Source organism: Tenrec ecaudatus, chromosome 1 (assembly GCF_050624435.1).
Source record: "Tenrec ecaudatus isolate mTenEca1 chromosome 1, mTenEca1.hap1, whole genome shotgun sequence".
Lineage (NCBI taxonomy): Eukaryota > Metazoa > Chordata > Mammalia > Afrosoricida > Tenrecidae > Tenrec > Tenrec ecaudatus.
Genome location: NC_134530.1, coordinates 63,610,039 through 63,634,491, shown reverse-complemented (window position 1 = coordinate 63,634,491; position 24,453 = coordinate 63,610,039). Strand labels below are relative to the sequence as shown.

Here is a 24,453-nt window from a genome sequence, read left to right as displayed (position 1 = left end):
TAACTATGGAGTCTTCATGAAGTCCAGCTGCATTCATACTTCAGAGATTGTGAGATCACCCTGTCTCCTTTCTAATTGTGTGTCTTTGCATTTCATTCAACCATGCAATATCTGTGATTAGAACAGGTGGGTTGGCCCAAGGAGAATAAGCAAGAAAAGGGCCAACATTAGGGCCCTGGAGAACAGCAATATGAAAGTGTCACACAGGAAAAAAGTCAATGAGAGAAGCTGAAAAATAGGTAAAAAAGGAAAAACAGGTAAAAAACATTGTCCCAGAAACCAAAGTAAGTGAGGGTTTTAAAGAGTACTTTGTCAAGGATGAATACAAGGAAGAAAAGGGTAGTGGGGTCATGGGGCATTAATCCACCCAAGGGGAGGGTATTGTTTATATCTCCACAGGGAAAGTGGGACCAGACTTCAACCCAGTGTCGCAAGGTGTGAATGCAATATCCTGGCGTGGAGGAGGGAACCAGTGGAGAGGTCTGGGAGGCTGGCCCCAGCACCATAAATTAAGTGGATTCCTGCCCCTCTCCCGAAAAGAATTTGTTCCAAAGGACGACATTGACTATGCAGCTCCGGGAGATGAACATATCTGATCAGAGCACACGGGAGAAGATGAAGGGGCAGGAGGAGAGAGTGGAGCACAGCCTGGCCCACCAGGCCGTGAGGATGATGTTCCTGAGTAGAGCAGCCAGTCCACAGAGAGAACAACATGGCTGGACCCACTATGAGAAATGATGCCAATCAGTGACTAAGGGCGACACAGGGGACAGCACCGGAGACACAGTGTGGGAATTGCACCTGACCTGATCCCACCACACCGAGGCAAATCACTGGGGGGGGGGGGGGGGGGGGTGCAGCGGAACAGCAAGGGAATGGAGTGGCAAGGTCCCCAGGGAATGCTGAAAGTGGACTTTGGGGCCAGGGCGTGGTGCCCCAACAGACTGGACTGGAAACCGCTCCTAAGAGCCAGCAAACGATCCCTGAACTAACTACAAGCTTTTCTCTTGTGAACTGTTTTGTTCTGTTCTTTGTCAGTGGTTTGTTTTTGTTGTTTTGTTGTCTGGTTGTATACTGTTGCTTTGTTTTCCTCTGTCTTGTTTTCCTGCATGTTAGTGTCTCCATAGGTCTGTCTGAATAGGACAGGCTGGATGAACTATCTGGAGGAAAAACAACGGGACTGACAGTTCCGGGGGGACTTGGGGTGGGGGGGTAGGGGGAGTAAGGAAGTGGTGTTAACAAACCCAGGGACAAGGGAAAAACATGGGACCCCAAATGGTAGAGAAGAGGGAGTGGCAGGCCTGGTGGGAAATGATCAAGGGTAAGGTTGCTTAGAGAAGAGGTATACTCTAGCCCAGGTGGCGACGAAGCATGGTAGTAGGGCAGGAGGAAAGTCAAGGGAGATGGAGGAAGAGCTAGGAGTCAAAGGGCATTCATGGAGGTCTAGACAAAGACATGTACATGCAAATATATATAGGAGGATGGGGAAATAGATCTATGTGTCTATATTTATAGGTCAAGTATTGAGGTGGCGGAAGGACCTTGGGCCTCTACTCAAACACTCCCTCAATGCATGAATACCTTCTTTTATTAAATTGGAACTCTATGATGCTCACTATCCCGACACAATGGCTGGAGCCAAAGTGGGTGAACAAGTAAATGTGGTGAAGAAAGCTGATGGTGTCCGGCTATCAAAAGAGATAGTGACTGGGGTCTTAAAGGCTTGAAGATAAACAAGCGGCCATCTAGCTCAGAAGCAACAAAGCCCACATGGAAGAAGCACACCGGCCAGTGCGATCACGAGGTGCCAAGGGACCAAGTATAAGGCATCATGCAAAAAAAAACGAAATAAGTGTGTGTATGTATGTGTATATATGTGTATATGTATATGTATATATATACCATATTAAATGAAGGGGGAAGTGCAGAGTGGAGACCCAAGGCCCAAGTGTCAGCCAATGGAGATCCCCTCATAGAGGGGTTTAGGAGAGGAGATGGGTTAATTAGGGTGCGAGGTAGTACCGATGAGGAACACAGCTTTCCCCCAGATCCTGGATGCTTCCTCCCCCCAACTACCATGATCCGAATTCTACCTTGCAGGCCTGGATAGGACAGAGGCTGTACACTGGTACATATGAGGGCTGGAGGTACAGGGAATCCAGGGTGGATGATACCTTCAGGACCAAGGGTGTGAGGGGCGATGCTAGGAGAGTGGAGGGTGAGTGGGTTGGAAAGGGGGAACTGATTGCAGGGATCCACATGTGACCTCTTCCCTGGGAGAGGGACAGCAGAGAAGGGGGGAAGGGAGACTCCGGATAGGGCAAGATATGACAAAATAACGATGTATGGATTACCGGGGGCACATGAGGGAGGGGGGAAAGGGGAGGGAGGGGAAAAAAAAAAAGAGGACCTGATGCGAGGGGCTTGAGTGGAGAGCGAATGCCTTGAGAATGATTGGGGCGGAGAATGTGTGGATGTGCTTTATACAATTGATGTATGTATATGTGTGGATGGTGATAGGAGTTGTATGAGTCCCTAATAAAATGTAAAAAAAGAAAAGAGGAGAAAAAAATGATTAGGGCAGAGACTGTAAAGATGTGCTTTATACAATTGATGTATGTATATGTATGAACTGTGATAACAATTGTATGAGCCCCAGTGAACTGTTAAAAAAATAAATAAATAAATAAATACAGTGCCCTTAAAAAAAAGAGTACTTTGTCAACAATAACCAATGCTACGGAGAAATCAAGTAAGAGATATAAGTAGGCCACTGCATACTGTAATTAAGAGGTCACAGGTGGCTTTTATCAGAACAGTAATGATGGTTATAATGCAGGTTTTCAAATCCTGACTGCCACATTAGACACACTATCTTTCCTTATGCAGGTCTTTGACATGTCTCTGCCTTGGTTTCTCCAATTATAAACACTCCTTGCTGCTCACCACCCCAAAATAATTTTGAAAAGTTCTTTTTTTAAAAAAAAGTTCTGTATCTTAATCATTTGGATTGTTATGGACTGAACTATGTCTCCCAGAAATACATGGTGTAAATCCTAACCCCTATACCTATAGACTTCAAGCACTATAACTTTCAGTATGGATTATAACTCAATGTAAAGAAAACTAAAGTCCTCACAAGTAGATCAATAAGTAACATCCTGATAAACAGAGAAAAGATAGAAGTTATCAAGGCTCGTGGAAGTAGCAATCGAGAGATCAAATGATGCATTGCATGAAATAAATCTGCTATACAAGTGTTGAAAAATAAAGGATGTCACTTTGGGGACTAAGGTGCACCTGACTCATGTCATGCTATTTTCAACTGCCTCATATGCATGCTTCAGATAGACACTGAATTAGGAAGACCACAGAGAATCAATGCATTTGAATGATGGTGGTGGCAGAGAATACTGAAAGTATCATGGACCGCCCAAAAAACAAGCAGATCTGTTTTGGAAGAAGTACAGCAAGATTGCTTCTTAGAAGTGCGGATGGTAAGATTTCATCTCATATACTTTGGATATGCTCAAGAGTGACCAGTCCCTGGAAAAGGACATCATGCTTGGTAAAACAGAAGTGCAGTGAAAAAGATGAAGACTCTTGACAAGATGGGTTGACACAGTGGCTGCAGCAATGAGTGCAAACATAATAGTAAAATAGGATAGTGGATGGCATTTCACTGTGTTGTACACGAGTACGAGTCAACTTGATGGCACCCAATAATAACAACAAATACCTATGGGGGTAATCCTATTTGGGCACTGAGTTGTATTGGTTATATTAATATAGCCATATCAGTGTAGGGTGTGTTTACACCAATCACTTTAGAGATCAGGCACAGAAGAAAGCAGACACAAGGGGAAGATCTATAACCATCTGAACATCTTCAGGCAAACCTGTTTATAAGCCCAGGGGCTCCAAGGATGGCCAGCTAGAGAAGCCAAGGTAAGGATTTTCTCCAGAATTGAAGAGGTCGTCTCCTAGAGCCAGTACCCTGAAAATGGACATTTAGCTTCCTAAAGTGTAAGAAAATAAATTTCTGTTCATGAAAGCTAACTACCTGTGGAATTTCTGTTACAACAGCACTAAGAAACAAAAACAATTTGCAAAGTGGTTACACAACTGTACAAGAGTAAATCAAAAAGAACTGCTACAAAACCACAGAAACATTAAACAAAAATTTCAAAATGTGAACTCTCTTGCTTCTTGACATATCCTCCACCTAGATCTGTACACTTGAGGGCCTTGTTTTCATCTCTCTAATCTTTCCGCCAAAATAATTCTGTACTCTTCAATGTATACTACATCAAAATGACAGTTTTAGCATCCTCAAGAGACTCAAATCATGTTTCTTTTAAATGCTCTTTGAGTTTGGGAGGGGGGTGGAGAGCAGAAGTCTGAAGGGACAAGACCAGGATTGTAGAGTAGAGGAACTTTTCCAGATGAAATTCTCATAAGACAGCCCTTGCTACCATGAAAAATGAGTAGGTTCATTGTCATGATTAGGTGGGATTGGGAGGAAACGGGGTAGAGAATCCTTAGCACAATCTTCTTTTGATAAAATCTATCAAAATTACTCAAGAATCCAAAAAAAATCAATCACCATAACCTTCTCAGCTGACTTTTCTGCCTTAAATTAAACTGGTCCAACAGATCCCCTGGAAATCCACTTTTTTTTTTTTAAGGCACCCTGGAAGACTAAGACAAACTTGTTTGCAGTTAACCACCAATTACAAAGATACATTTAAGCACATTTTGTTTGGAATAAACCCATGTACATGTATATGAAATGGAACCCTAGTAAAAGTACTTTTTTACTCATCTGCTTATAAACAAAAGGGCAAAAATCAAAAAAAACAAGTTGGTGACAACTCACAGTGGAACTACAGGACAGAATAGAACTGTCTCATAGCATTTCCAGGGCTGCAAATCTTTATGGAAGCAGATGGGCACATTTTTCTCCCAAGGTGGGTTTGGATCGCCAGCCTTTTGGTTAGCAGTCAGCCACGTGCTTATTCACAGAACCCACAGCGCTCCTGTTCAGGTGTATGCACATGTAAAAATTCAAATTGTACATTTAGGATTTGTGCAGTTAGAGAACAAAGTTCCCTCTGTTCCACTTGTTCCTAAAAATTAGACTGAAAAATACAAATAAGGACTTGTAATGGAATAGTTTAAAAAGTTGAGAGTGCAGTGTTCTTTGAATCCCAGGAATCATCTATCATCAACCTAAACCTTCTCAGGCAATGGCATGCACTACACTATTGTCCACACCAGGAAACCAATCAGTAAATGTTTCTACAGTGTTACGGTAGATTTTGCTTTGTACAGTCATGTGTGTCATCTATCGACTCAGGACGTATGGGAGCAATCTGAACTATCTGGAAGGAGGGAATGATGGATCCAGGTTAAGAGCAGCAAGAGGAACAGCATATGTACCTTCATCAAGTGCTTGTTGACCCACTTGGTAAATGTTTTCTTCTGAACTCGGTCCCGTTCATCTGTAAGGGAAAAAAAAAAGAGAAGGCATTATGTTTTGCTACCCAGGAAGGAAGTTCACAGACCCCTGATTTGCCCATACTCTATAGTTTTTCTAGAATCCCTTGAAATGGTTGACTTGACCCTCAGACAGTGAGACAGTGGCTTGTCATTAGGAAGGTTTGGCCTATGTAAACTTCTTCAGTGGTTCCCCTATCATTGTCACTTTATAGATTAGAAAAAAATCACATACTTCAATAGCAAGTCATATCTCTGGGAGCAGAGTGGCCCATACGTGCCCCAACCCCAGACACCCCCCCCCCACACACACATACCCTCCAAAAAGTCACAATTGTGAATAGCCCCCAGAAAAAGAGGTATCACCCCTCCCAATGTAAAATGGCATTTGGGTATACCTTGGGTATATCACCAAGGTATAAATGCATTTGGGATGAAAAAAATAACAATACAACAAAAAAATTCACTTGGGACTCCCACTCTGGAGTGGTTAAATCTTACTCTTCATGAACCAATCAGAAAATCAACTCGGTGTTCCAGCCTCTCTCTCATACCTATTTCTCCTCATGTCACTCCCATTTGCGCACCAACCACTGCCACCCAGGCAAACCCTCAAAGTTTCCCAGTTTACCCCCACTGTGCATCTGCCACCCTTCTTCTCCTAAATCTTATAGAGCCCCCACCTCTTTGTAAACAAATTCCTCTCCATTCTAAAAAGAACCCTGTGGTGTACTGGCCCAAGGGGCAGTTCTGTCCTGTCCTATAGGATCACCATGAGTCAGAATTGACTCCATGCAGCGAGTTTGGTTTTCAGCCTTCACTCTAAAGAACATGACTAAATGTTGGACAACAAATGAGTACTCCATAGAAGGCCTAGGCTACAGGACTTCTTCCACCTCAGCCAATTCCCAGCTAATACTCCAGACCATCAGCCCAGCTTCTCATCCTATTACCTAAAGCCTACGCCATTTCCTAAACCATGAGAGTCTCAAATAACCCTTGCTGTCATTGACCATCTGCCTGCTGCCAAACAAAGCCCATACCTACATCGAGAAAGAACATTCATTCAATTGATGTGTGTGCACCATAGGATCCTAATAAAAGGATCCTCCAGCTTAAGGGCTAAGGAGATCTATGAAACTGAGCCATAAGCTCCTCCAAAACAGGTTTCATAGATCTCCTTAGCCCTTAAGCATCGAGATTAGAGGATATTGGGGTCTAAGACTGCAATATTTTAGCAAAGAAATTCATTAGGGAAGCCAAAGAGCAACCCTAACTGTTACACAGGCATTCAGAGAGCTCCTAATGGCCCAGACTTCCAAACCAGTAAATTTTAGATTTGGCTTCCTAAACACAAATCCCTAGCCCAGTACAGACTCCTCCACCTAACACCAGAAGTTTAATTCTCAGAAAGGATTAAACAGTCCATGAAAAAATTATTCTTAAAAAGAAAAGATATTCTCATAAACTCAGCTCCTCTCAGTGCTCTGAACTGACCACTGAGAACCACCGGAGGTTCTTAGATTTAACACCTATGTAAGATGGGTCTATCTGTCCTGCTCCACTAGCAGCAATCTGAGTCTTGTATCTTGTGCCCGAAAGGAGCCAACCACATAGGCCCTGTGCATTTTTAGGAATCAGCTAAAAAGCAAAAGAAAGACTCTACTTTTTTTCTTATAGACCACAGAAAAATCACAAAGAGCTCAAAACCCCAATCCAGAAGCATCAACCATTTGGTAATCTAAAAATGAGATACTCTGAGCCAACAAGAGATGGAGAGTAGAGAGTTGGAATAGTTTTGTTCCTTGACCTCATGGAGTTTATAATCTAATGCTAGAGACCAACATGTAAATAACAATAACAATGAGCAACACAACAGATGCAAAATGACAGTATAGCACAGACAAAGAACTGATTGATTCTGATAAAAAGGAGTGAAAAAAGTTCATGGATTAGTGTTTGAACTAAATCTTGGATGACAAGTAGTAATTTAGCTGCCCCAGTAAGAGGTAGGAATTCTAAGCTGAAGAGAAAGCATGAGTAGTGGTTCTGAGATATTAAGTACACAGAATATGTTTTAGAGAAAAGATGGCTATACATAGCATACATTTGCAATATAATAAGAAAGCTAGCAAGGTCAGCTGAGGTCAAATCAAAGAGGACCCAGGAAAACAATTTGAGTGAGATCTCTAATAATTCATCAGACAAAGGGATGCCATTGAAATTTTATGAACCATAGGTATGTTTTGGGAAGATTAATTTTGCAGTGAACTAAAGGCCAGACTGCAGCAGGAGGCATTTGGAGGTAAAAGAACCAATTAGGAGTCTGTGATCTGTAAGGTCGATCATTTGAAACCACCAGACACTACTCAGAGAAAAACCAAAATCACCAAACTAACTGCTATTGAGTCAGTGCTGACTCATAGTGACCCCCCTGGCTGGCAGCTGGAAAACCCCAGCAGCTCCAAAGGAGAAAGACTAGACTTTCTACTGCCATAAATAGTTATAGTCTCAAATATATATATAAATAAATAAATAGTTATAGTCTCAGAAAACCATAGTGGGTCACTATGAGTCTGCATTGACTGGATGGCAAGGCGTCAGAAGAAAGACAGAGCTTTCTACTCCCAGAAAAAAAGTTAGTCTTAGAAACCCACAGGGGCATTCTACCCTGTCCTATAAGGTAGCTAGCTATGAGTTGGCATGGAATTGATGGTAGTGAGTTTGAGTTTTGGAGTTTTCTTTCATACAGTTGGTCTAGAACTCAGAAGAGCTCTCAGAATTAATAATATAGATTTGGAAGCTTATAGTTGGTGGCTGAGGCTATGATGCCTATTTCAACGAATCTTTCTAAATCATCATTTTGCCCATCTCCTTGCTTCTATTCAGAATCGGTTAGTAGCTCTGAGCGGACAAGATGATCAAGTCCAATTCCTTAGTTGCCAAATACAAAGTCCTCCAGGGTTCTCTAAAATTCAATTCCAGTTTTTATTCACTATGTGTTAGCTGAATGGAGGAAATAAAGATAAGACCTAGCCTGACTGGAAGGAATTTACAATCCATTCACCATCCCAACTGTATCTCCACTACAACCCCAGATGTCCTCATTGTTTACAGCATACCTTTCACGATGAGTCATTGTTCACCTGGCTCTTAAAATAGAAAGTTTACCCTCCTCTTCATAGCTTATCTAATTTACAGCTTCTTTTCAAGGCCCAGTTGAGTCCCACCTCCCTTTCTCGCCATTCCAGCCATTTTTGGCTACCTGTAATATTTAAAAGTTTACTCAATTTATTTGACATTAAGCATATAAAGCCTCTGTGTGACAAATGATTAAAAATGAAAAATAAAGCCTGTGTGCTAGCGCACATGCACACACACGCAGGTACTTCAAAAAAGTTGATTGAAAATGTGTGTGCGTCTAAGAATGTTTTTTTATCTCCTTAAATAGCTGACATATAGGACAAGAGCAGATACTGCAGAACATGGACTATCTTAACAATATGTGTGGAGAGTCCACTATTGGGGGGTGGGGAGGAAGCATTAGAGCTGATTGTGGTGATGTATAGACAACTCCTTTTAGAAACAGTTTACTACTAAAAAAGAGAGAGCCCCCCATGCACCAAGGCAAAATTCTACAAAAACACATTAAAATAGTAGTATCAAAGTCAGACCAACAAGCAATCTCTCAATCATTCTAGACTGCTTTTCAGCAGGGTTTTCAGCTCAGATGATCTTTTCTACTGCTACAGCTTTCCTAAATTGTCCTGGTCACATCGGGACCCATAAAACTACATGTAAGATCAAAGAAGAGAGACTGAACTGGAGACCAAGCAATTAAAAGTATTACCAAAAACAAACAAAAAAGCATTCACCAATAATCTAAAATGGCACTGGCATATTAGGGGGTTCCTATCCTCAAAAGCATATAAATCTTTGAGCGTTAAGACTGACACAGACATGTTATTGCATTTACAATGTGCCAGATACTGTAACACATCTGCCTCATTTAGTATTTAACTCAATCTTCAGAACTCTATCAAATATGCATCGTTTAAAAAATACATATGCATCATTTATCCTTGTCTTATAGCTCATCAAGCTGATACTCAGAGAGGTTTAATAATTTGTCCAGATCACTTAATAAGTCGGTGGTTCTCAACCTTCCTAATGCTGCGACCCTTTAATACAGTTCCTCATGGTGTGGTGACCCCCCCCAACCATAAAATTGTTTTTGTTGCTACTTTATAACTGTAATTTTGTTACTGTTATGAATTGGGCGACCCCTGTGAAAGGGTCATTCAACCCGCAGGTTGAGAACCGCTGCAATAAGTATTAAAACTGAGATTCAAGCTTAAGTGTGTCAGACACAGACTCCTGACCTTTTAACCACGAAATGATACGATCTCCCATGAAATTAACAGAAAATAACACAATACAATCCTATATAATAAAGTGCAAAAAGGAGAATTGCAAGCTGTGAACATAGCTAGCACCAAGGGTTGGTACAGACTGAGAAAGCATCTATGAGAACTGAGACCAGAGGTTTTGGGAAGTGATAACTAGAAACATCAATGTACAATTAAAATTCTACCTATTTCTTAAGAAGATCTGATCTTTATTAATGATCATTCTTTGCATTACTGAGAATTTATTGAGACTGTACAATAGAGATTAGATAAAGAAAGAAGCCATCAACTACTATGTAATAACTCATAAAATAAAGGGCACTTAGCCTAAAAGCAGAAATAAAGGAGAGTTCTTCAAATAAGTTTACCTTTACAAAAGACCCATCACATTTCCCTTTTCTTTTCACTTTACTGAGAAGCTCTTGAGAACCACGATTTAGTCCAGCACCAGTCTATGTACCCAGAAGTCTAGAAACCAATGAAATCTACACCCCAAAAGGGTCCCCAGTTCAAGATCATAGAACTAGTTATTTTAATTTCACTCTTTCCCCTTACCAAGACAAATAGTCACAGCCAGCAAGATTTTTAGCTTGGCCCTTAATTATTCTTTAGGTTGGTCTCCCCAAACCACCATTTTCTACCCCATCACAGCTGACAGAAGAGTACTTGTATAAGAATAAGCCCAAAAGAGGAAACCCTGGTCATGACTCCTCCTCCTTCCCTCCCAGTGCGCTCAGAGGTGGACTCCATAACCAACCAACTTCTGCTAAAAATATACCCTGGGCTTTCAGCACTACGCAACGTAACTTAAAAGTAGTTTCCTGATACAAGCACAGCATGGGCATGAGTTCACTCTCTATAAAAAAAGGCCCACACCCAAAGCTTAGGCTTTTAACTGCCCACCGACACTACACAAGTTTAAGACGTTCCCCAGAAAGTGGGGCACCCTGTCTCTTCAGCATATTTTAACAAGCAAAAGGCAAACCATCAAAGCTTGTGCATTTATTTCTACGAGTCAACGGGAACAAGAGCATTCGGGATCCTTATGACCAGAAAAAGAAAAAAACTTCACATACTAACCCATACAGCACATGCGGCAGACCAGGTGGGCGTTGAACTCGTGCTCATCTTGGTAACTGGGCCACATGGCACCCCTGCTTTTGCTGACCCCGCCTAAAAGGAGGGGGTTCCCAGGAGACCTCCAGCTAGTGGCCTGTGCACCCTCAGCAGCAACTCAAAAAGGGGCACAAGGTGAGCAGAGACAGCCAAAGGCATAAAGACAGCAGAAACAGAGGAGGCTCCACCCACCACTTCCTATTGACCTCCTCCTCCCACTGAGATCAGAAAGGAAGCTCCTCCCTAGGGCATTTCCAAAAAACAAAAACGGGCCCAGGTCTTCAGGCAAACAACATTCTATTCAAAAGTGGCACCTGCTAGGGGTCCCCAGACCAATTGCAGTGTGCTCAAGTAGGAGGAGTTTCATGTGCAAAAATCCAGTCAAGTTATTATGACCTGGTGAATCTCAGATAGTTGCAGGGGAGCTGGTGAGCTAAAATGGGTTACTGCCAAGTCAGGAAGAGGGCATCCATTGCCCAACAACTGGTGTCTCAGGCTGCCTCTTCGAAGACAGAAGCACACATGAAGTGTTAACCAGCTGAGAGATCTCAGGATAGGAGACAACAAAGGAGCAAATGCACCTACCATCCACAGCCTATAGATTCCAGAGAGACCTTCATGTCTTCATGCTGAACAACTGTCCAAAGGGAAGACTAAAAATCTCTCCCACTGATTCCGCCTAGTTTACTGAGTAGCCAGCTCCAATCCAAGCCAGGTAGTTAGCATGTTGGATTTCATCAGCTTCAAAAACATCATTTGCTTGCAGCTTCATTCTTCTCCGTCATCCACCATCCCAAAGCCCCCTTGCTCTTCCTAGACCCTCCCACTTTGTCTTTGCAGTCACTGCACTCCACTCAGCTCTACTAGAAATCCCTTTTTATCCATCAGTGGAGCTCGGCTTGCTTGCTTGTTTGTCCAACTTGTTTTCCGAGTCTTGGCTAATGGTACCAGACACTGGAATGCTGAAGATACACAATGAAGGGCTTTTTCATTCGGATAGCCCCGCCCATTTTTTGCTTCTTCACAATTCTGACCCAACCAGGGGGCAGAAAAGCGAAAGTCTCGGTCTATGTCAGGACAGACACTTCAATCTTGGCCCCCACACTACTCAAAAGGTCCCACCTCAGATAAGGGCTTAATCACAGGCTCTCTGCTGTCACTCCCTAAATAGCACTATTTCCACGGGCTAATCATGCTGTTTTCAATCCTGTTCTGAAGGCTGAGAGGGAGGAGGTAGCAAGTTTCCAGAAATTAGCCCCACAGACTGATTGCAAATGAAAAAAAGTCAATAGGAACTTGCCTGGACTGCCCTTCAGTTTAAGCAAGCCCTCTGCCCTGACTCAGCTCTCCCCATTCCCCACAACCCTCCTCCATCCCTCTCACTTACAAACTGCTAATAATCCTGTTACTGCTTACTAATATGGGATTCATAGCTGACTTTATCCCTTCTTGACTAAGCTCTCAATCACCCCACTAACGTGTGACAATTCTATTCAATTTGTCCCGTGTCCCTCAGACTGGCCTTTTCTTTCTTTCTTTTTTTTCAGACTGGCCTTTTCTTAGATGGGTGCCCCCCTAGAATTTTCCTTGCCCTGGAAAAGAAGACACCTGATGGTTTAGTACAGGGGTTCTCAACCTGTGGGTCATGAGCCCTTTGGGGAGGTGAATGGCCCTTTCACAGGAGTGGCCTAAGATCATTGGAAAACATAAACATTTCATAACATATAATTACATATTGTTTTGTGATGCATCACTATACTTTATGTTTAATTTGTAACAATGAAAATACATCCTGAATATCAGATATTTACATGACGATTCATAACAGTAGCAAAATTACAGTTATGAAGTAGCAACGAAACAATTTTATAGTTGGGGGACACCACAAAATGAAGAACTGTATTAAAGCGTCGCGGCATTAGGAAGGTTGAGAAGGTTTAGTGATTAAAAGCTAGGCTGCTAATCAAAAAGTTGGTGCAGTGTGAAGCCCTCAGGCTTCATTCCCTGGGAGGTGATTAAAGGAATTGGTAGCCTGCTTCTATAAAAACTAACAGCCTCAAAAACCCCATTAACAAGTTCTCCGCTGTCCTATAAAGTCACTGTAAGTCAGCATTCACTCAATGGCAATGGTTTGGTTTGCTTTGGGAAAAACAAAACATGAAGAAGTAGGGAAGAAAAAGGTGCAAACATTTCTTGATTCCTATTTAGGAACCTCATTTCTGATCAGATTTAACTAAGGAATGAACTATTGAATTGTTTATGTGAATTATATACCAATAAAACTGTTGGGAAAAAAGGGGGGAAAAGTTCATGCCATGACACTTTAATACAGTTCCTCATTTTGTGGTGTCCCCCAACTAGTGTGACCCCAAAACCCATTCTGTTTGTTCAAGCCCTCCCTTTTTTAATTAAAAAAACCCCACTAAATCCTAGTCCCAACTTAAGAACAACATCATGGCCCTGCTCAATATTTGCCCTCAAGAAGAGAGCACAGAAGAGATGGGTGCTATATCGAAAAGTGGCAAAGAAATCAGATGGTGCCCAGCTATCAGATACAGTAACGTCTGAGTTGTTAAAGACTTGTCTCCAAACAAGTCTTTTCAGTGAAGATTTAGTAGTCTACTGGCCTAACACAAAAAGATATGGATGACACTAGTAGCTCAAGATAACATTGGTGGGAACTACATAGGAAGTAAGTCTTGGGTGATTTCCCTCTATCCATAATTGAGGAATGGGAGGAAGGTAGTTACTAAACAAGAGTGCATTGGAAAGACAAGTACAGAAGATCAAAGGTATAAACCTGACTTTAACAGTTAAAACTCTGTCAATTGATTCCCTACTCTGATGTATGCTGGACATGATCTGGTTTTAAACATTTTTCTGTATTTTTGTTTTGTTTTGTTCATTCATATTAGGGTTTATCTCAGAAGTGTTATGTCATTGGGGGTCACTGTCTTGAAGTTGTGTTACATGTCTTTCTGTCTTTCGGTACATGAAACCCAGGACTGATAGACTTATAGGGACAGCAAGTAGAATAAGGGTTTTGGTGGATTGGGTGGTAAAGGGGAGATGATGTTAAGGAGTCCAGGAAGAAAAAGAATGTTTGGAAACTGATTATGCTAGTAATTGTACAATACTGCTTGATGTGATTAAACTTTGGGAAAATATGGTATATGTATTAACTCCCAATTAATAATAAATTAAAATATTTTTAATTAAGAAGCTTGGCAATTTTACAGCTGATTTTAAGTTTAATATAATTAAGTAATCTGATGGACCTTTTTTAAAACAAAAGAAGCAAGGTGGCACACTCTTAGATTGCACAAGTTGCAGTCCAGATAGGAATGCAGCTGCTTAGAAATAGATATAACTTTAAATGTCAGATTGCCCAACTTCTTCATTGTACAGAAAAGATATAGAAATGAGAAAATGTGGCCTTTTACAAATATAAAATTCTCCTTCTATATTATCACAATGTGAGATATTCCAGGGTTGCTCTATGCCATTCAACATATCTAGATCCAGTGTCCATCTAGGCCACACATCAACCCCTGCAGATCCACAAATGAACATGGCCTGGGTTCCTTTTGCAGCACACATGGAATGCTGTCTGAATCCCTTCATTTATTTATCCAAGAAATACTTATTGACCGCTATTAGCCTAAAACACTCAAAATATTGAGAAAAATAAAAACCCACCCACAAAAATCTTATAGTCTATAACTAGAACTTAACTATAACTAATGGCAGAAAGGGGTAAGCTAAACCAGATGAGAAGAAGGGTAAGTACGACTAAGAGTAGTAGAGGATGAAAGAAGGAGGTGAGGGGGAAGTCTAATTCACAGCCATCAAATCAATTCTGGCTCACAGCAACCCTACAGAGCAGAAACTATACATCTATACAGGCGGAGGGAAGCCTCATCTTTCTCCCTAAAAGCACCCGCTGGGTTTGAATTACTGATCTTGTGGTTACCAGCCCAATATGTAACCCACTACATTACTGGAGCTCCAAAAAAAAAAAACCTCTTAATTCAGTTAAGGAAGGCTTTCCGGAAGGATATCTCTTACCTTTAAGGGCAATTATCAAGTAATCCAGTTGAAAAGGGGGAAAAGACATTTCAAGAAGAGATCTACCAATTCTTTAATGATGGGAGAGCACTGGGTTGTTTTTAAGACTGAGGCAGGAAATGAAACCAGTGATTATGCAGGGCACAAATCTCTTTCGTGTCACACTGAACAGTCTGAGCTTTCTTTTAGAAGCAAAGGGGAAGCATAATGGATTTTAAGCAAGAGAGGGACACAAGTATCTCTAATTTAGAAATATTATTCTGGAAGCAGTTAGAAGATTGAGGGGGAAAGGAATGGCAGGGGGAAAGATCATCTCAACAGTCCTAGTGAGAGAAAAATCAAGACTCAAACTAAGATAGCAGGAAACTTTGAGAATGAAAGAAATCTGAGTGCATGGGGTAGGAAGTGTACTGAAAAGTATTTAAAGTATTATCAACAAATACTGAGAGCTATTGCTATTCTCTGTGTTATGGGTTTTCTATGACTTCCATCCACCATTTGTCTGACAGTATGTTGTACTTCCAATTAAAGCCTTTATTATGGATTATGCCTCAACAAAAAGAAAACAAAAATTTTCACAACTGAACCAATAAGCAACATTACGATAAATGGAGAAAATGTTGATTTTGTCAGGGATTTCATTTTACTTGGATGTTCAATCAAATGTGTAATATATACACACAAACCCATTAAGTTGAGTCAATTCCAACTCATAACAACCCCAAAGGGCAGGGAAAAACTTCCCTATAGGGTTTCCAAAGCTGTAAATCTTAAAGAAGTAGACTTCCACAGCTTTCTCCTAAGGAGGAGCTAGTAGCCTGGAACCACTGATCTTTAGGTTAGCAGTTAAGCATTTTTTTTTGGCATTAGGAAGTTTGACATTTATTTATTTATTTAAACATTTTATTAGGGGCTCATACAACTCTTATCACAATCCATACATATACATCCATCAATTGTATAAAGCACATCTGTACATTCTTTGCCCTAATCATTTTCTTTTTTTTAATTTTAATAGGGGCTCATACAACTCTTATCACAATCCATACATATACATACATCAATTGTATAAAGCACATTCGCACATTCCCTGCCCCAATCATTCTCAAAGCATTTGCTCTCCACTAGCAGTTAAGCATTTTTACCACTATGCCACACGAGGGTTTCTAAATGGAAAAACTTTAGATTATGTTTAATATTTTAAAACTAGCAACTAACACTTTATAGTATAGAAGCCCTAGAGACATAGTGCTTACTAGTTAGGCTATAATTCACAAGGTCAGCAGTTCAAATCCACCAGCTGCTCCGATGGAGAAAGACAGGGTTCTATATTCTCATAAAGGGTTACAGTCTCGGAAACCTACAAGCAGAACGTGCAGCTCTACCCTGACCTATAGGGTCGCTATTAGTTGTCATTGCCTCGATGACAGTGAGCTTTTTAGTGGCATTAGAGTACAATGCTGTTTTTAAATTTCTCAATAGATGAACTATATCTTAAAAGTGAAATTATAATCAAAAGTATGTAGACTCTCCCAAGTGCCTCCATGGGATCTTTGGTAGCCATAGTCTCCAATAGAAAAAACACAGCTCTGATTTTACAGATAAATAATAAACTAAATATAGCACATTCCCAATATAGCTATTAGATAGTAGAATCAAATTGTTTAGAAATAAATGCTTTTATAATGTAATTTTCTTCATTTTAGTTCAGTGTACTTTATGGTTGTTTATAAAATTCAAAACATAAAAACACTTAAAAGATAGAGCTCTGATTTCTAAATCCCATAAAATCCAATATTGAAAGTAAACTTTTAAAATATTAATCATTAGTCGTTTTGAGAGGCTATTACCATAATGAACAGGGGGGAAAACAGTAGCCTCTGCCTAAGTGATATTTATTTTCTCATGACATCTAAAACAGTATAAAAGCTTCGAATAAACTCATGTCCGTCTAATGCCTTTCTTTCTAAACTCAGATATAAGCTTACACTTCAGCAAAGCTATTTGGGGGTCCCTGTTTGAAACACACCAACACACAGACAAGCACATTTCTAAATGTCTAATGTCTGTTTTTGCTGATATGGGCACATACACTGTATCTGGGAAATTAGTCAAAAGCTTTTCTGGCGCTTACTAGAAATGACAGTAGGGAATGACTGGATCTAATTTTGTCAAGCATTCATGAACTTATAATAGAGTTAAGTAATAAGACATCAGACCTCCCTTTTAGCTTCAAAGACGCAAAGTAACTTTTTTGGCTTGAAGGTGGGGAGCCATCACAGCTAATACATTATAGTATAGGAGCCTTCACAACGAAGAGGGCTGAAAGCCTAAGGTGTGCTCTAGGAAAAGGTAGATGCTGTCATCCTCAGGTATGGAGACTTGAAAATCAGCTAAACCTGGGACTGAGCCCTGCACTGGGCATTTCGAAGTCAGTTAAGGATAATGTAACCAATAGCAACATAGAAAGAAAGAGAGCTCTGAAATCATGAAAGACATATTTGTTTAAAAATAGCAGAGCCCAACTCCCCGGTGAACAGAACAGTTTACTTCCTTGCACCGGACTCCATGACTTGGATACACACAGAATTAACAGTGTAGCTGCCAGGGCAAAGGAACAGATCCTATCACATTAAGGAAAACAGAGGGTAGCACGCCAGTGTTTCAGGATGCCCCCAGCAAGGGCACTACTTGACCCATTCTTTTGACTGGCCCTTTCTTCCAGCCTTTTCTCATCTCAAAATACACAGCATTCAGAAACATCCCCAATCCCACAAGTTTTCCCACTCATCACTCTGGAAACTAGAAAGCAAGTAAGAGACTCTTTTCTGAGGAAGGACGCTGAAAAGGGCTTCCATTTCTTTCCAGCTTCTAACCCAGACATCACCTCATCTAACCAGCACCCCTGGTCAAACAGCCTCAAAGGACAAGAACGAGTTTGAGCCCCAAACTGGTACCAAAGCAGTCCAGTTTTCTCAGCATGTCCTCCACACACAACTTAGTTTGTCAGCAACCCAGCTGAGAGGGCATGCTGGCCCTTTAAGGAAGGAGCTGGGAAGACAGCCGTCATTTACGCCACCCTCCAAAGCCCCAAACCAGACTTATAGAATAACAGCACCAATTACCTGCTCTGGCGCATCTCTTCCAGTAGAGAACGCCAGCAAGTCCAAGAATGTGAGTCAAAATGAAGATGGTTGGTGGCAAGTAGGATGAATCTAAGACCGGCATTTCCAGGCTGCCCACTCTCCTCCCTTGAGCAAGCCACTGGGCCACAGCCCGGCCCGCCCAGCCCCGGGATGCCTTTCCCCTGAGGTTACTGCTGTCCTGCACTATCAGCACAGAGGCAGAGGCCCAGCGTTTAGTGCTGTCTGGGACATCCTGGCAACTTCTCCTCCATCTCCCCTCGGAACACTTCTAAGCAGGCAGTGGTGAACTGGCAAGAAAACTGTACAATGTATCTCAGACAAAGCCCAGGAAACAACTGGCCAGAGGGGGAAGGGGAGGGGAAGAGAGAAGGAGGAACAAGGAGCGTGAAAAGAGCGCCTAAGCTGATGTCAAACTGACTCAAACCTCTATCTTTGGCATCCTCCACTCAGCTTAAGCAACAAACTTCAGACCCTCTACAAGAAGGGCGGGTGTCAGAGGACGTCACACTCCAGTCCCAGCCTGTCCAGTCCCAGCCTGTCTGGAAGACCAGCCTTCAGGAAGGAGCCAGGAGAAAAAAGTCACAGGAGCACAATACGCTCTTGTGGGGAAGAAGGATGTATACAAACCCTGAAGTACACTAGAGCACACGGACCCTGGAGGGGTGGGAGGGAAGCCATGCACAACCACATCCTGGGTCGTGAGTTTTACAGAAAAGATCACACGCAGAAAGAGCTCCATGAAACACAATGACACCTATGCCTGATGAAGATCAGCACAACACAGAGTGTTTCAGAACCACCTTGCAAGAGTTGAAAATGCACCTGATACCCACTGGTTGCCCCCAGGGGCATCAGGAAGGTCAATTAAGAACAGAAAGGCCTCCCACAAAATCAAAGACTGTTAACAAATGGAAGTTTGATATGCATGTTGTAGCAGCAACTAAAAACTTTACCACTACTCACATCTACTAGAATGGCTGCAGTTTTAAAAAATCATAATCCCAAAACTTGGGGAGCATGGGAAGCACCTGCAATTTTCACACACTGCTGTGGGAGTGCAAAAGGGCACAAGAACACTAGAAAACAGCCTGGCTATTTACGATGTAGCATACACATACGATTTTTACTAAAAGCTCACCCTGAACTATCACTCCTAGGTATTGACCCAAGAAAAAATGAAAACGTGTTTACAGCAGCTTAATTAATAACCCCGATCCCCACAGTTTTTATAAATAAATAATCCCAAACTAGAAAAAACCTAAATGCCCATCAACTGATAAATACATAAACAATTTTGGTCCATTCATACAATTTAAAGAAAGAACAAAACTATTGATACATACGACGACTTGGCTGAATCTCAAACTATCATGCTACATGAAAGAAGCCAACCAAAGGCAACTACATGCTAACATGATTCCATTTCTATGATAGTCTGCAAAAGGCAAAACTATAAGAAATCAGATTTTTGACTGCCAGGGGCTCAGGGTCAAAGGAAAGAATTGACTACAAAAGGGAAAAAAGTCCCTAATAAAATGTAAAAAAAGAAAAGAGGAGAAAAAAATGATTAGGGCAAAGACTGTACAGATGTGCTTTATACAATTGATGTATGTATATGTATGAACTGTGATAAGAATTGTATGAGCCCCAATAAATTGTTAAAAAGAAGGGAAAAAAAGAACTCTTGGGAGCGACGGAAATGTTTTGTATGTAAAGTACAGTGGTAGTTACTAACTTGCAGTTGTCAAAGCACACTGAACTATAATGCTGGAAAAAGTGAGTTCTACTGAATACAAATTATACTACAATAAAGCTAGCATAAAAATGAAACCTATTTAAAACCTAGAAAAGCTTGTAATCTAAGCCAAATATGCAAAGGTCTTATATTACCATTCCCCATATCTTTGTCTAATTTTTCAAGGTGAAATGAAGACACACATAACAGTGAAGCCTCAAGACCTAAGCTTGAGTGATCTTTTCTATTTGTTTTCATATTGGAGCTCATCTCTGACGTATTCTGTCATTGGGGGTAGCCTTCTTGAACTTTTGTTATGTTTTTCTGTTTTTCAGTATATGAACCAAGGACTGACGAACCTCTAGAGACAGCAAGTAGAAAAGGGTTCCTGGGGGGTACAGTGGGGGAGCAGGGGGAAAGGGGGAGCTGATATTAAGGAAAAGAATGTTTTGAAACTGATTGTGGTAGCAATTATGCAATACTGCTTGATGTGATTAAACTATGATAGAATGATACGATATCTGTATTAATCCCAATAAAACGGTTTTACACACACACACACACACACACAAGAGTGATCTACATTTGTTCTGCATCGCCCAACACCCTTCACTTAAGGCAGCGGTTCTCAACCTATGGGTCGCAACCCCTTTGGGGATCGAAAGACCCTTTCACATGGGTCGCCTGATTCATGACAGTAGCAAAATTACAGTGATGAAGTAGCAATGAAAATCATTTTATGGTTGGGGGGGTCACCACAACAAGAGGAACTGTATTAAAGGGTCACAGTATTAGGAAGGTTGAGAACCACTTACTTAAGGTGCGTAAAACTTATAGCCTCATCTTTCTATTAAACATGCCATTTATTCATCTCTATATAGGAGTCCTGGTAGTGCTGTTAGGTAAGTTGTGGGCTGCTAACCACCAAAGGGTTGGTGGTTCAAACCTACCAGCTACTGCATATGAGAAAGATGAGGCTGCCTGCTCCTATAAAGATGTAAGGTTTCGTTTCAGAAAACTTATATAAGGTTGTTATGAATCAAAATGGACCCAATGACAGTAGGTTTAGGGGTTTATGGTGCCTGTAAAGGAGTCCTGGCGGTATTGTGAGTGAAGCAACGGACTAACTACAAGGTGAGTGGTCCAAACACATCAGCTGCTCATCAGGAGAAAGATGAGTCTGATTGTTCCCCTATAGATTTAGTCTGGGAAACACTATGGAGCAGTTCGATTCTGTCAATTGAGTAGCGATGCACCAGGACTAACTCAATGGCAGCATGCTTGGTTTGTTTTGTTGGTGGAAGGTTTACTATACCATAACACAGACGGATGTGATATTCTCAAAAATACGTCAGAGAGATTACAAGGGTCAGACACCTATGGCTTCTCATCAGGCTAAATGTAAAGACCATGACTTTTGTTTTTGTTTTGTCTTTTTAACCATGACTTTTAATCTACATGATATGGGAAGTCCATAAAAGATTGTGTGTGTGGAAGTGGCATGATCTAACTATGATTTTAAAAAGAATCACTCTTATTGCTATTGAAAGCTGTCAAGAGGCAAGAGTGGAAGCAGGGAAGCTAATTAAATTGCCACTACTACAATATAGGTGAAAAATTATTATGGTTGGGACCAGTATATGCTGAGAGTTGATAAGATGTTATAAATCTAGGTAAGTTGAAAAGAGATATCTGAACTGGCTTAGAGACTAGATGTGGAGAGCAGAGAAAAAGGATGAAATAAACAATAGCTACAAGGGTTTTTGACCTGAAAAATTAGACAGAATCTATATTTACTGAGCTGGGAAAGACTGCCAGTGCAATAGAGTTCAGGGAGAGAACCAAGATGCTGTTTTAAAGCTATGGAATCGATGATTGTCACTTAGGGAATAAACAGAGAGGAGAAATCAAATTGATGGACTAAGCCCTGGAAAACTCTCCAACATTAGATAAGGAGAAGAAGAAGAACCAGTAAGACACTGAAAAAGAGCAGCCAGTGGATTAGGAGGAGAACCAACAGAGTGTGTGGCCCAGAAGCCAGGGGAAAGGTGTGTTGACAGAAGTAGTAATCAAATATGCTAATGGATCAAAATGAAGACTGAGAATTTAGCTGCGATCACCAGCGACTTTAACAAAAGCAGTTTTGATAGCATGGTAGAAAAAAAGACTCGAGTGAATAGAACCAGCAACCACAAGTAAAAAGACTTCAAGGATGTCATGACCTGTGGAATACTTGCTGAAGAGAATAAACAATAGAAGGGGGAATTGATGATGCAGTCCTGTGGAGCCTAAGCTGGAGCTTCCTATGGAGCAAGACTCTTGTAACGCAGAGCACTTGATTCATTCATTCATTCAATTAAGAAATATAGAGTATTACATTAAGACAACTCACCACAAAAGAATATCATCATCAAGGGCTCAAATAGAAAGTAAATGTTTAGAAAATACTGATGGCAACATATGTACAAATATGCTTTATACAATTCATGTATGGTTATAAAAGCTGTAAGAGCTCCCAAGAAAATGATCTTTAAAAAAAAGAAAAGAATACGATCATGATACAACCTCTACTGTGAGGAAGCTCTTGTGCCATGCTGGTCAAAGAGACAGATGGACTTGCTTGGAAGGAAAACTGTGTTGCAGTTGAATTATTTGGTATGGCTTTTCCATGCCATACCAGGTGTCCTCAAACTGCGGCCTGCAGGCCACATGCAGCCCGCCTAGAATATTTATCAGGCCCACTGGGTGTTTTTCCCTTGTTTTGTTTTTTTACTTCAAAATAAGACATATGCAGTGTGCACAGGAATTTGTTCATAGTTTTCTTAAACTATAGTCCGGCCCTCCAATGGGTCTGAGGGACAGTGAACTGGCCCCCTGTTTAAAAAGTTTGAGGACCCCTGCCATAGTCTTTGTAATTCCATCAAATGGCTGAGTGGGAACATGCAAATCAGGTATGTGGGACTGTAATGAAGAAAGTGGTCAGTTTTGCCATTCCACTGAGCATACAGTGAGGCAAGAGAATCACTCAATCATCAAGGGGGGAGCGGGAGAGCCACGAATGAAGTGCATACAAGATCCCTGTGTGAAGTGAAATCTACAGCAGATACCATGAAAGAGAGCAGTACACTTCCTGGCCCACATAATAAGTAAAACTGAGTGCTTTCAGGGAAGAGGCTGGCTTTCAGCGTGGGGTACCCTTTCAGCATTTATCACTGCCAGCCAGAGAAGTTTTTCTTTTTTTTTTTTTTTCAGAGCAGTTTTTAAAAACATTTTGCGCCATCAGCCCCAATGACCTCAACGAAAAAACAAGAGAAACAAAAGGCAATGGCAGAAGACGTCCCGAACATAACAACATACATAGAGGAAGCAGACATTAAGATGCCACAGAAAGAAATTTTCAGAAAGCTGCTTGGAGTCCTACAGGATATGAGGGAAACAATGAAATCAAAAGGATAATTACACAGTACTATTAAGGATTGTACTCCAATGAATTCAACAATTTGGAAGACATGAACAAATTCTTGGAAAAACAATCCCTCCCTAGACTGTCCTCGATGGACGTCAAGAATCTCAACAGACCCATAGCAATAGAAGAAATAAACAAGGTTATCAAGGGATTACCAACAAAAAAATCCCTGGACCAGATGGTTTCACTGGAGAATTCTACCAAACATTTAGGGAAGAACTAACACCAATCCTATACAAACTCTTTCAGAACATAGAAAAAGATTGCAAACTCTTAAACTCCTTCTATGAAGCTGGTATAAACTGATACCCAAACTGGGCAAGGATCCCACAAGAATCGAGAACTACAGACCAATATCCCTAATGAACATCGATGCAAAAATCCTTAACAAAATACTAGCCCACAGAATACAAAGTATTTAAAACAAATAATTCAACATGACCAAGTGGGATTCATACCAGGGATGCAGGGATGGTTCAACATACCATTAGTATCATTCGCCACATTGACACGAAAAACTATAAGAACCACATGGTAATATCGATAGATGCGGAAAAAGCACTCAACAATGATAGGAACAGAAGGAAAATCCCTCAAGACAGTACAAGCTATACATGAAAAACCAACAGCCAACACAGTACTCAATGGGGAAAAGACTAACACAATCCCACTGAAAAAGGGAACCAGACAAGGATGCCCCTTGTCCCCACACACTTATTTAATATGTGCTGGAGGTTTTAGCTAACAGCATAAGGCAAAGAAGAGACATCAAAGGTATTCGTCTGGGGAAGGAAGAGGTGAAACTCTTGTTACTTGCAGATGATATGATTTTATATATGGAAAATCCCAAAAGTTTCACAAGGGGAGTACTAGAAGCAATAGAGGAGTTTGGCACAGTGGCAGGATACAAGATCAACAAACAGAAGTCCATTGGCCTGTTATACACATCGGATAAGACCACAGAAGAGGAGATTAAAAAGGTGGTAACCTTCACAACAGCCAAACACAAATTGA

The 24,453-nt window shown here is 41.1% G+C and overlaps 1 protein-coding gene across 2 annotated transcripts in view; it reads right to left on the bottom strand.

The window, feature by feature from the left end:
- MACF1 (microtubule actin crosslinking factor 1) overlaps positions 1-24,453 on the bottom strand; it is a 384,195-nt gene that overhangs the window by 227,947 nt on the left and 131,795 nt on the right. Inside the window, exons 1-2 of one of the 2 annotated variants that reach the window (XM_075554201.1) lie at positions 18,218-18,513; positions 5,443-5,504 (exon numbers count right to left, since the gene is read on the bottom strand). In XM_075554201.1, the coding sequence (XP_075410316.1) occupies positions 5,443-5,504; positions 18,218-18,320 (165 nt within the window). In that variant the 5' untranslated portion in view covers positions 18,321-18,513. Of the gene's footprint in view, positions 1-5,442; positions 5,505-18,217; positions 18,514-24,453 lie in introns of those variants that run through there. The other variant, XM_075554202.1, reaches the window with a different exon arrangement.